Source organism: Coloeus monedula, assembly GCF_965178545.1.
Source record: "Coloeus monedula genome assembly, chromosome: 18".
NCBI classification, from domain to species: Eukaryota; Metazoa; Chordata; class Aves; order Passeriformes; family Corvidae; genus Coloeus; species Coloeus monedula.
In genome coordinates, this window is record NC_138798.1 from 3,326,141 (window position 1) to 3,339,756 (window position 13,616).

General features: G+C 43.2%; 1 protein-coding gene across 1 annotated transcript; it reads right to left on the reverse strand.

Moving 5' to 3' along the window:
- Positions 1-508: 508 nt before the first annotated feature.
- Positions 509-13,098, reverse strand: ANAPC5 (anaphase promoting complex subunit 5; the record flags this gene model as incomplete). The annotated part of the gene is made up of 17 exons (XM_082293305.1): positions 509-822; positions 1,174-1,336; positions 1,927-2,074; positions 2,592-2,699; positions 3,822-3,943; positions 4,694-4,768; positions 5,000-5,135; positions 5,605-5,786; positions 6,685-6,774; positions 7,452-7,533; positions 8,371-8,561; positions 9,655-9,756; positions 10,406-10,472; positions 11,477-11,672; positions 12,083-12,192; positions 12,735-12,814; positions 12,895-13,098. The coding sequence occupies 17 exons, from the start codon at positions 13,096-13,098 to the stop codon at positions 608-610; spliced, it is 2,271 nt and encodes a 756-aa protein (XP_082149431.1). The 3' UTR covers positions 509-607.
- Between the last annotated feature and the right edge of the window lie 518 nt (positions 13,099-13,616).

Sequence of the window (13,616 nt, forward strand, 5' to 3'; positions counted from 1 at the left end):
AACATTTCAGCTGAGCTGGGGCTATTGTTTCCCACTTTTGACTCTCCTCATCCCCTCTCTGCACAAGGACACATGAAACAACAGTGCCAGGACTTTGCACAGTTACACCTCTCTGACTGAACCTTGTCTTTTTTCCTTCTGCCAGCACCATCTGTTTCTACAGCATAAACAGCAACTGCAGACAGGTTAAAAGCAAGGACACATTTTAAATGAGACTCCCCCTTCCATACCACTTATAAAGAGCACAAACATTTTCCACTATTTTTTGTACCCGTGTTCATAAAGCCTGCATTGATTCAGGAAATGTCACTACTAAGAACAGAACACTTCTTCGCGACTGCACTACTCCCCTCAGTGTGTTTATAACATGGTCAAGAGGGTCTTTTCTCTTTTTTCCCCACTAATTTCTTAATTTCAAGTACAGAATAGAAGTGAAATGGGTGAAAAACTACATTTGTGTTACAAAACACAAGTTTGTTCAAGAGCAGACCATGATTTATTGGCAGTTATTTTGAAACAACGGGTGACTGGATACAATAAAAAGACGTTCATAAAAAACAAAACAAAACCAAACCAGGAAAACAAACAAATCTCATCTTTAAATGCATCACTTGAAGGCATTGATTAAGGGGACACCGTGTGCTGGCAGCTCCTGGTGCAACTGACGGAACAACATGGCACATTTGTTCCTTTCCTGGGTCTTGCCGAGGGTGTGGAACAGCCGGGCTTGGAAGTAGAGAACGTCTCTGAGCTGCTCTTTGCAGTCCACTTTAGCAAAGTAAGTCTTGGCTTCATTTAGATTCAAGATAGCAGATTCCAAAGCTGTGGGAAAAAGGGGGACAGTAATATTTACAAAAATACCACAGTGACAACTCCAAGCAAGGCAGCTCAAGTCTAAGGAGAGCAATTATAAATTCCTCAGCTTTTCAAAACCATTTGTGTCTTAGCAACATGGTCTCTCAGCTAGTTTCTATTATTCAGCCTTTGCTGCAAAATGTGTATGTGAAAGTATGCAGATAAACAATGTTCCATTATAAACAGCTGTTGAACAACTAATTCCAAACTAATTATAAATAAGAACCAGGTAACACACTCTGGTGTAGCAGGATTTCAGTACAGACTCTGGTTTGCACTTCTGAGCACAGTTTCAGAGAGAATTACCCTTCACACTACCTTCAATCTTCTTTTGTGGAGTGTAGGAAGCTGCAGAAGCCACCTGACATTTGGCCACCAAGAACATGGCACAGCCTTTGTCCAGGACGGCTCCGTGGGCCAAGACAGGTTCTATTGCCATGTGCAGGATATTCAGGGCTTGTTCAGGAATGCCAAGGATCAGCTGAAAAAGAAATACTGGCTGGTCTCACACTGGAATCCACTGGTATGAGCAGCATCTTCAGGGAACATCAACACAAGCCATGTCTGTTTCTAATAACATGATGTAATGCACACAATTTTTTTTTCAACTTTTTCCCCACAATCTTCTTTTAAATCAAAACTTGTCAGTAGAAATGAGCTGCTCTCTGAAATGATTGGGAATGGCTTCTCCAGTCAGTCAGTGCTGACAGCCATGTCTCTCAGAATAAACAATATAACTGAACTCATTAGCAGCATTATTTTTAACACAAAAGCCAACCTGTGCTACTAGGAAGCCAAAACACCAGCATAAAAAAATAACTGAAGACATTAAGAGAGGGGAAATTTATGCTGCTTGATTATATGCAATAATGATACATTTTAGTAATACACATGAAACTCAACTTTTATTAACTTCCTCGAAGGTTTTTACATTCAGAGAATGCTTCTTCAGAATCAACAATTTAATTCCAGCAAGGTTGTATTCTTAAATCTCACAGGAGTAAAAACAGCATCCAGACCCCCAGAATAAATGTTGCCCTGCAGCCCTGTGAAAACACAAATCAGACCTACCTGGGAGAAAGCCAAGTTCAGCACAGTTTCAGAAGCCAAGTACTGCAGGCTGTATTCCCGAGCGAGGGCCAGAGCCTGGAGCAGCACCGGCAGCGCGATGGTGTGACACGAGGATCTCCAGTAGAGCTCTGCTATGGACAGCAGCACGCTAACCAAACAGGGGCAAACAGTTACAAACCTTTACTCTGGATGAAAAATGTCCACTTGTTTCCCAAGGAATTATTCCATCCATGATGGTATTGGTTTTATTATGAATTATGCTGCTGCATATACAATAAATTTAAATTACACCCTTAAGAGGAGATGCCACAGACATATAAAAGATTAAATAACATTGTAGCTCTCTCAAGATTTACACCAAGGTAGAACTACACACACACACATTTCCATTCCCTATTTATTTTAGATGCAGTGTTTCCTTCTTCCACGAACCTTCCTGGAACTTTATCACCTTTCAGTTTATGTACTGAAAATAACTTAAGTTTCAATGCCACAATATTTTGAGGATTCCTCCATACTGTGATTAATAATTGAAATGACTCTGTAATCTCTGAATCACAGCAGGTAATCTGAAGACTAGTGAAGTCTGAACACAGACAAATTGAAATGGCTGATGCTAATCACTGAAAAGTGGCTTTAATACTCTGAAAATGAAACATTCTTACCTAATCACCATCTCAGTGTTCTTGATTTTCTGGCAGTGGATCAACAATTTCTGCAGAAGTTTATGTGCCTCTGACATTTGATTTTGGGCTTTCAGTACAATGGCTTTTCTGTCGCGGTAGAAAGAAAACATCACTGTATTTTTGTATTTTAGATAGAATTCTGCTCTTCAGAACACAGTAAAACAGGTCTCTATTTTGTGACCTGTGTTTCTTTTAGCTGCAGACTGGCACCCGGACAAAGTGTACACATGCTGCACACACAGGAGGAAAAACAGATCTCACTGATGCCAACTGGACAACTCCCAGGCAGAAAGGATCAAACTCATAAAACAGCTTTAGATAGAAACCAGGGATTGCCAAAACCAAAGGCCAAACAGGCAGCAGAAGTGGGAGGCCATGCAAGCTAGAAAGCACAAGTAATTATCTGTGAGAAAAACAGGTATGAGGTAAAGCAGCTAAAATTGGCCTGTGCTAACAAGGATACAGAGCAACAGGAAAATGGAGAATAGGGAAGTCAGGACCAAATGCACAGCAACAGGGATTGGGTACAAACACCCTGAACCAGACACTGAGCAGAATATTTAAAGATCAGGAAATTCATGATCAGTCCAATTCCAGAAGGACAAGCATCAGGTCCCACAGCTTGAATACTGATCTTCCAGCTGACTGGCACTGGCTGCTTTTAGGTGTTTTGCATCATTGAAAATCAACATGAAATTCTTTTAACACTAAGCTGGTTTTCATACTCATCAAATAACAAGTTTTAACTGTAACTATTTTTAATACGTCATTCTCATTTAGAAACAAGAGCCCATTAAGGTGAGTGAAAAAAAATCACATTGTTCCATTTTGGAGATGTAGAAAGCAGGCCACAGAGGAATTCGCTCAAGACCTGAGCTCCCTCCCCAGCTATTTGACATAAAAATCTGCTTTGTGCTCAGATTTGAGTACAGCAGATTTTGAAGAAGTTACCACAATGGATTCACAGCTCTAGAATAACACCAACTTCAGCTATTCCAGTTCTTAAAATACCCAGAGAAACAACTACAAATTATTATTGCAGGACATGCTCCATGGGAATAGCCCTCTAGGTTAGACAACATGACCTTAACTAGTTCTGGAAAGGGAAAAATATGTAAAGACATGTGACTGCCAGTGATCATTTTGCTAAATTTTTCATTATCTTTATGGAACACACCTGCAAGTGCACGAAGACCCATGATTTCTTACCTGTATACACCTTCAATGCTATTAAGTGCTGTAATTCCTGCTACAAGAGAATCTGCTACGTGGTATCTGCCATCGTTCATGGCTCGCTCAAACTGTATTTTCTGATCAAACAGCATCCAAAGCTAAACAAAGAACATCCAGAAACAAGTTTTAGAAATTGTGCCTGCTCATTTTCTAATCCCAAGTTAGAATTTACTTTTTATTTTCCCCTCTGGGTATTTATGTCTAGACACACTAACTCCACTGTCCAATTATTGGATTTACTGAATTACTGTCCCCAACAGAAATGCTCAGGTCAGGATTAATGTTTCAATATCGAAGCTCACCTACTTGACTGCATTTTAAATAAAAAGGCTCTTTTAAATCATTACTAATGATTTGAGACTTGTAGAGAAGTAGACTTGTTCTGTAGTGAAAAGAGGACCACACTACATTTAATGGGATCTTGAACACTTCAATGTAAATACTACCTTATAGACTCCTGTGGTAATGTTTCCCAGAGTCACACAAAAACCAGGTTATTAGCCTATTATCTCAGTTATTTCTGGATTGTAATCTATCAAAATAAGCAGCACTAATTAAACAGAACTTTGAAGCTCCAAATCAATGCAGAGCATTTAATTGCTCTATGTGCTCATGAAGCAGATGTATATTCCTCTGTTAATGAAATTTCTACTTAAACAGTTTCATCTTAGGAGGCTGTGGTGGGAGAAATGTCTCACCAGTCTGAAAATAACACAGACAGCTTTTCCATGCTTTTGTAAAAAAGCTGATGCTACACAGCTTCCCATGAGGATGAGCCAAGGGAAATGAGAAAATGTACAGCCCAAGGCACACAGAAGAAAATTCAGGCTGAATGATAAGTGTTCTACCTGTGCATGCTGACTGTTGGGAGGGAATCTCTCCTTTAGGTGTTTCAGTATTTCAGAAGCAGCTGCAAAGTACCCCTGGAACACAGAACAACACTGATTAATGCACCAGGGCAGGCCCTGCTCCCCTCCCTTTCGGCACAACCCTCAGGGAAGGGATTTGCCAAGCAAACACCGTGCATTGTCTCTGCCCCCAGAGCAGGCTTAAAAGGCAGAAGAAACCACAAGTCAAGTCTTGCACCCTCTGTCAGTAACACCCACACGTCCTCTCACCAAATGCCACTTTGTGCAAGTAGCCCTAAAGCTCACCTGCTCGGCGTGCAGCTCTGCCAGGTGACACAACACCACGGCGAAGGACTCGGTGTTGTTCTGCTGAACGCCCACGTTCACCGCCTCCAGACTGTTCATGCTCAGCAAGGTCTGGGCTTGTTGAAGTGCCATGGTGCTTGTGCAAGAGAAGTAGCTTTTAGTTTTCAAGCGGCAAACAACAACCATTTTTAATCTATGGTCTTGTTATGACAGTAGTCTACATTGCCTGGTTAAGCCAGGGGCCTGGGGAGAAGGAAAACTTGTAAAACAACTGCTATCCAAGGACTCTGGACTGTGCAGGCACAGCAAGTACTACAGACTGAAAGCTGCACACAGCCAAAGAACAGAGATGCTGAAAGTGGGGGCACAGGAACAATTTATGATCTATTTGCCACTACTGAATGGAAACTCTATCTCTTCTTCAGTATGAGTTTTAAAGAAACACAAGAGAATGGAAATAATTGCACTCAGCCTGCACTGAATCACAGTCTGATTGCTTTATTTTAGTGCACTGGAGAGACACAGTCACTTGTTACACCTATATAAATGCATTATGTGCTAACAAGTGCAGTAACTAATCCAGGAGTTCCACACAAAGCAAATACCTGCGGCCATATAATCTCCAAATGGCTGTTTTCTGTGCTATGCTGATGTCAATGAGCTCTGACAGGCTGTGCTTCCAATGCAACAGATCGGAATCTTTTAAGGCATCCATTAGTTTGTTGGCAGCCTTTCCTGCAAAAGCTCTTTGCTGAACCAAGGACTGTATTCCCAAGGAAGCAAGATACTGGGAAGAAGGAAAAAAACATACCTACAGTGTTGGAAGATAACAGAGCACCCCAAGCTTGCAAATTACACTGGAGCAGAGTTCTAAACTACTAAAAAAGAATCCCAAAAAGACAGCACAGACAAAGGAACACTGCTCCAGGCATTTCTTTAAATACTCACTTATGCACACCCACACATATGTGAATGTCATTTTGTTAGATGTGAAAGGTAATTTCCACTCCCCCACACAGAAATCTTATGGAGGAGGACAGGACCAGTACCTGGATTTCTCCAGAACTGCTGTGAAAACACAGCCTTTGCTGTCCTTCCCTTTCCCACAAAGGGGCCATGTCTGCTCCTATCTCCCAACAACAGCAGTTGAGTCCATTTTAGAACAATTCTCTTAACAAAGGAATTGCAGATTTGGGGAAGACAGAAATAAACATTAACAGACAAGAGATCCAGCGCACAAACTACCAAAGGGGAGGGCTGCCCTGCAAGATTTCACAGAGCTGTACAAGTAGATGTGTTCAAAGCCCCGCCAGAGGCATCAGCACTGAGCTTCAGGGAAGGTGGAGGCCTAAGAACGTCCCCTGAGCACCAGATTGTGCCAAAATGGTGCCTGGGCCAGTAGCCACAGAGAGCTTTTCTGCCTGAAAATCAAACAAGTTAGAAGGAAAACCATTGAACCTTGCAATAATGCTCTGGCATTAAAGCAACTGAACTCTGGCTTGTTAATATGAAGAATAAAAGTCATAGAAACAGCTGCATTTTGGAGTGTTAAAACAGGTTTGTTTAAATCCAGTCAGGTATTTTGAACAGAACAGCCACAAAACCCCAAACTCTGATCACACACACTCCCACCACCACATGGGTTTGTCCCAGAATGAAGTTAAGGATTGATGAAATGGACTCACTGGCAACCCAAAATGTAAGGATTTGTTCACAGAGTGCTCCAGCAGAACACAGCTATCAAATATCTTCTGCTCCAGGATGTACAACCAGCTCTAGCAAGGAAAAAGATCAAAATCTCATTGTAAATAACTGATGGCTGCAGCACTTTTAACTCGGCTTCCTGTTACAGAATGCACAGAAACTCACTAGAAATAAAAAACACTTGTGGATTGATTCTAATGAAACTTCTACTAAATGCTGCACAGCAAAACATATCAGAAGTGCAGCTAGGCTGGGATGCTGGTGTGGCATCAGCCAACACTGGAGGTTCAGTGATGCACAAAAACACAGGGAACTGTGGAATGCAGCACCTCAGGAGTTTGATACCATTGATGTAAATTCATTATAGTGTTAATTACAGGGAAAAAAAATAAAGAGAAATCCAAGTCTTTCCCTCCTACTTTGCTTGCTCTAAAGGTGGCTGGTTACACTTTGAGAAGTCAACAGGCAGGAAGAAGGAAGCTTATGAAATACTTCTTTTTACAACATCTAAGACTAAAGTTTGAGCTTAGTACTGAGATCTTTAGGATAACAATTCCTGCTTAGGAAATTAAACCTGAGCTGCAACAAAACATCCCATGATTCTACAGCTTGTTGTCCTGTGTGCCAGAAGCAATGTCACCCCACTGCTGGGCAGTCAAATGCCCTGGCTGAGATGCTGCTGTAAGAGAAGTTCTGCAACAGTTCACTGAGCAGAACGACTCAAGCCCCATTTGAACAGAGCTCTCACCAGGCAGTGCTGCAGGCAGACATGGTCGTTGGACTCCTGGGCAATCCTGATGGCTTCCTGAAGTGCAAGTTCAGCCTGCTGGCTATGAGCAGACAGAGGGAGAACAATTAGTATTCCCACAGTGCTTAAGATACAGCATCCTGATCCAGAGGAATATTGATCTGAATTGTGCATAATGCACTCAGATCTCTGATTTAACAGCCTGTGTTTTCCTCCCAGCACTCAGCAGTGCATTCTGGCTTTGAGGACAATAAGCCTGACAGCATCTGCAAACCAAAATGCAGCTGTAACCCCTACATGGGCTTTCAAACCCTGTATATGCCATGGTGCCAAATTATTGTTTGAACAGGGGCAGTATTTAGAATCTGCTTGTGTAGAAATTGTTGCTCTCAACTTTGCAGCATCCTTCCCCTCTCCAGTCCTTTCACATGATGCCTCCAGGCAGCAATCAATAAATGCAAACCATAAGTGAAGATGGGTAGGCCAGCTTTATCAACAAAATAAATCCCACCCATATGACATTTTAAATTCTAAAAGCTCAGATGGCTTTTTTTGTTTAATTATTCTTTTGCCAGATCATCAGTTCTACCTTGGCTTGCAGAAAACCAACCACACTTTCTTGAGAATATGGACGAAAATAGGCATTCATGCCCACTGACCCATCTGAGGTCAGGGAAATGTAATTGAACACTTAAAATACCCAGGACACAGACAAATGTCAACTCTTAGATGGCTCAGTTATTATGGAAACAAAATAAATGTCAAAACAAAAACAAACCCAAACAAATCAAGATCGAAAGACGGCTCCCAACCCAACCACACCGGCTGTCAAGTTAAAGAAAGCCCCTGAAGGGATTTTCAGCAGGAAGGGAAGGTCTCTTTGTCAGCATTTTGAGATGCCCCCGGGTGAATTCCTTACTAGTGACCGAAGCGGCAGTGCAGGGCCGCCAGGTTGAGCGCGGCGTAGCGCAGGCTCCGCCCGTATCCCTCATCCCCGTTGCTTTTGCTCTCTGCCCCCGTGAGGATCAGCCGGTCGAAGTAATGCAGGAGGCTGTGTGTGGAACTGAAGACATCTTGCACTCTCAGGCTGTTTAAGTAGCTTAAATAATGCTGAAAAGCGAAGCAAAATCAGCTTTAATTGTACAGATATTAAACCAGAGTTTTGTTTATAACGGTATGTATTTTAGCCTGGCCAGGGAAGTGCATGCTGGATCAGAAGTTGCACCAATACTGACACGACCTGTGCAGAATTTCTGGATAAAAATAGGTACTTTCTTGGACAAAATTGGTTGCCTGCCCTAACAGGATCTGCCAAATGGTGAAGATTACAAGATCTGGCTGTCAGAATGATCCCAGCCAGTCTGAGATCCCTACAGAGATGGAATCCCTGTATTTACGTGTGAAGTGAGAGTGGGAATGGAGGCAGGACTCCCACAGTGTCTGCACTCAGGAAGACACTAAGAAACATCAGGACTGCTTCCATATGCTGTGCAGATAGAAACAAGATGCTAAATCACATATTTTCTTTTTGGCATTGAGACCTGGGCAGGATAATCCTTTATGCTGTGAAGTCCAGCCAGGGACTAAGGCAGCCCTTTCAAGGATACCTTTCCAAACAGCAGCAAGGAAAATCCTGTCTACCTTGGCCCACAGCTGCTGGGAGGAACAGGTAGAAAGCAAGGCAGGAAAGAGTTGAATTTATGGAAGTTGCTCAAGAATAAGCTGTTGAGGGACAAAGCAAGAGCTCACACCACAGGTCTGGAAACTCCCCTCAGTGGGAGTTGTCTATGGCTTTCAGTATAAATTGCTATTAAGGACCAGAAGCAAAGTGAACAACAACCAGCAAAATTAACAGACATTACACTTAATACTGATTTTTAAACTACAGGAGTATGAGGCCTGAAACTCCTTAGGAAAATGTGGGTAAAATAAGTAAGTTTCAGATTTAGTTGAACAAGAATGCACTCAGTCCCACCAAAATTAAGAGGCTTATATCTGTGCATGAAGGGGAAGTACTTTGCTTAATTAAGGTTTCTGTACCTTCAGGAGATTTAGTCTGAATTACTAAACATTCACATGCAACTTGCTCACACTTTTATAGTGTACTTATATTTCAATAGAGAATAAATTACTCCCAAATAATCCTATTCTAGAGATAAGAAATCCCTTTACAACCATTCTGGATGAAGAAAAAGATACTTACTGCTTCAGCAAAGTCTGGATTAAATTTTAACAAGTTGTTCAATTCCTTTTGTAAAGATGCTGGAGCAAGAGCCTTTGTCTCATCATTCTTTAGTAAAGAAGCCTGGAAAAAAATTTGAACAGTACAAATAAGATATGTAACTCCATAAGGAGGGCTATAAAAATATATTGTGGTACAGGATTGTCATGTTGTTATCTGCTTGGAAAGGACATTAAAGAAGATTTTGTAGCAGCTCTGTCTACTATGACAGTGGCAGTTTGATTCTGTAGAACTAATGCCACACATTGCTCACTGGAATTACATGTATCTTCTCATACAAAAATAACCCCTTAGGAAAACAAATATCCTAAATCCACAGTTTGCTTTGGCAAGCTGTTCAATTAATAAAAAATTACAAAATGTAGTTACTAAAATTAGCATTACTGACTATTGAATTACTGACATTTGTGTCCATGTGTATTTCCGTTCCCTTTTTTATTTACCAGCTGGAATAACCAACAAAACTGCACATTTCACAGAAATACGAGGCAAGCAGAGCAGAAGGACCTTCTCAGAACCAAATATCAGCATATGGTGACATGTCTGGATAAAACACTCATAGCCCCAAGTGCTCATACTGAGCAACAACATGCAAGATATCAACAAGTCTCCACCACATCAGAGAAAACATCACGGCTGACACGGTGGATGAAATTCAAGGTGAAATTCATGTTATGGAACATTTTCTCCACTTTAATGAGAATTAACATACCTGCTGAGAAAGAAAATACTCTGCTTGTTTCTGGGAAAGAGGCCCACTGCAGGCTATCTCTTCTTCCCTGGTAAGAAACACTCTGGTTAGAAACAGGGGCAAGGAAAGGCAACACGGAAATGCATTTTATCAGACACCCCACACTTTTGCTTTATAAAGTTTTCTGAGACATTATAGCTCAAAGCATGAAAGAACGCTGAGAAAACTTAATAAAGAATAAAATTTACTATATCAAAGTAAGCAATCCAGATGATTTCACAGAGTTCAGCTTCAACCCTGCTCTTGTAGTCGAGAGCAATGTTACCCTAAATACATCCTAAAAAACCCTAAAGAAAAACAGCAGAGAGAACATTTGGGCTGACATATTCAAATGGGTTTGCTCTGTTCTTTCTGTCTTCTGAAGAGAGTCCCAAGGAGATGAACTGGCACTTTGGCCACATCCATCACTGCTGGAAACAGCTGGTATGCAAGACATTTATTCTGTGGAAAAACAGCAAGTCCAGCACACAGCCAGACCCCAAAATGTCTGACTCAGGCTGCAGCCAACTCCTGCAAAAGTTTATACAAATACAGTTTGCAAAGTACATTTTAAATTTATGGATATATAAAATACTTTCAGGATTCTTCTTACAGTGGAGCACCTGTTTAGCAGGTGAAAACTCTCAGTATTTGCTTCTCCTTTTTGAGGTAAATAGACACGAGTTCTTTTATTTGGAGAAGGGTGAAAAGCAAAACAAAACCATTCAACTTAACTTCTCCTTATTGAGCAATCTTTCCCTGTTGGAAGCAGAAGTGGCCTCTCCAACAGTTTTAGCACGTGACAACCAGAGAAGTCATTCAGCAGAGGGAAATTGCTGGCAGCAGCTGCCTTTTAGCCTGTGGCTCCCTAAGCAAGGATGAGGATGGGGCAGTGCCACCTTCACGAGCCACTGAGCCACTGACAAATGTTACCACACGGTGGCACCAAGGAAACGAGCGGCCACAAAGCTCAGCCCGGCTGTAGGAGACTTTAATAAAATAAAAGATTCATTTTCTTAAGGGGTGGGAAAGACTTTCACACAAATGTATCACCTTAAAGGCCCGTCAAGTTCTTCTTTCTCCATTTTCCCATCCAGCTCCTCTGGACTTGTCAGCTCCATCTCATTCTCATCGGCTCCGTTCTTTTTCTCATCCTTTTGAAAATACTGCTGGAGTGCTGTGTAAAGTTTATAGACCTGGCTAAAGGAAAGTTTGTTGTATGCCAGGATCATGTGGCGCAGGAACAGACCTGGAGAGGGAAACACCTGCTGTGAGCATGGTCTGTCAGGTGCTGCTTCAGACAGGAGACTAAAATCATGGCCAGCAGCTTAAATGTCATTTAGTTCCTCATTAAACAGAAATTAATGAGAAATAGAATAGAAATTACTGAGTCTTATCTCAGCCTACCAAATGATACAACTCAGTGTTGCAGGGTGTAAATCTGGTCATAATTTAGCAGCAAATCTCACAGATAAATTGCTAAAATCAGCACCAACCCCACAACACGCAAAACTATCGGTTAATGTGCAACATCCGAGCAAGAGAAAAATGACATTGTGCAATTTTACACCTCCCCAGAAAAACAAAGCAGTATCCTGAGGGAGTCACATCAGTGAGAGATATCACATCAAAAACAGCTTATGGATAATGATGGCTTACCTACTACACTTGTTTTATGAACTTCTGGCTCTGTCCCTGAGAATGAATCTGAAAGATCATCAAAAAATTGTTCCATATCTTTCAGTTCTCCTTCTGCCATAAGTTTTAACCTAAACAGGGGAAGAAAATTACATTTTTAGGGTATTAATATAGACATCAAACAAAATAACTCTTCTGCTTCCTGTATAAATGAGTAAACACAAACAGAACCAAGTGATAACTAATTTCTTGGGCCCAGGTGGTTTTTGTAGTGAGATAAATAAGATCGTATTAAATACTGATAATAAGCCAAATAATAATCAGGCTTGGGCTTTTTTCTTTTTAAACAGGTGTCTATTAAAAGACAATAATTAGACAAAAATGGTTATTCTTAAAACAAATAGGAACCCTTTTTTATTATTTTTAAAACATAATTTTTTTGATTGATTAGATTTTTGGAACTGTTGCTGTTCGTGCCTTTCAGAACTTAGTTATGACAAGTAAGAAATCTGTCGAAGTAGAGTTTTGGCTCAAATATATGCTTTTAAAACCTGACATTTACAAGTTTTAGACCACCTTTCAGCGCTCGAAGCGGACACAAGCAGCGCAGAGGATTCACACAGCGGCCTCGGCGGCCCTTCCCCCGCCCCGCCCGCTCGAGCGCTCCCCGCACCTGATGTGGACGGAGCCGGCCAGGTGCGGGCAGCACTCCTCGATGGCCTTGCGCAGCCGCGACAGCGCCATATCCGGACCCTGCGAAGGACATCGACATGTCGCGACAGGCCACGACACAACGGGCTCACCTTTCCCCCCGCCCCAGCCCGGCCCCCGACCTGCAGCAGAGGCAGCAGCAGCCGGTTGAGCCGCCGCCGCTCCAGCAGGCCGAGCTGAGCGCCGGCGCGGCCCAGCTCGCTGAGCAGCACGAGCAGGGCCATCTTGTGCGGGGTGACCCAGTCGCGGACGCCGAACACGTTGGCGTGCACGACGCCGTTCGTCAGCATCGGGTTGAAGTACAGGCTCTCGTGCACGCTCGCCATGGCGCCGCCGGGCCGCCCGTCACCGGGGAAACCGCGCGCGCCCGCCCCGCCGGCCAATCACCGCCCCCCGCGCCGGCGCGCGGGCGGTGCCGCAGCCAATCAGAGGAGAGACTGTGCGCCGCCACGGAGGAGCTGCCCGGCGTGCCGGGCGCGAGAGAGACGTTCCGGGGAGAGAAGGGTCCGCGCGGGGCGGGGCTGCTTCCCCCGAACCGCCCCGCCCCGCAGCCAGGCCGCGGCTGGGGACAGCGTGGGGATGGGCTGCTCTTGGGCAGCTGCATCCCTGAGGAGTTATCTGCTGGATAAGGGAAAAGACATTTTCCCAGTGTGCTAGCACTGCTGAGGCACCGCAGATCCTGGGGTCAGTTCTGGGCCCCTCAGGCCAAGAGAGACATTGAGGGGCTGGAGCGTGTCCAGGGAAGGGAACGGAGCCGGGGAAGGGTCTGGAGCCCCAGGCGCGGCTGAGGGAGCTGGGAAAGGGGCTCAGCTTGGAGAAGATGAGGCTCAGGGGGGACCTTGTG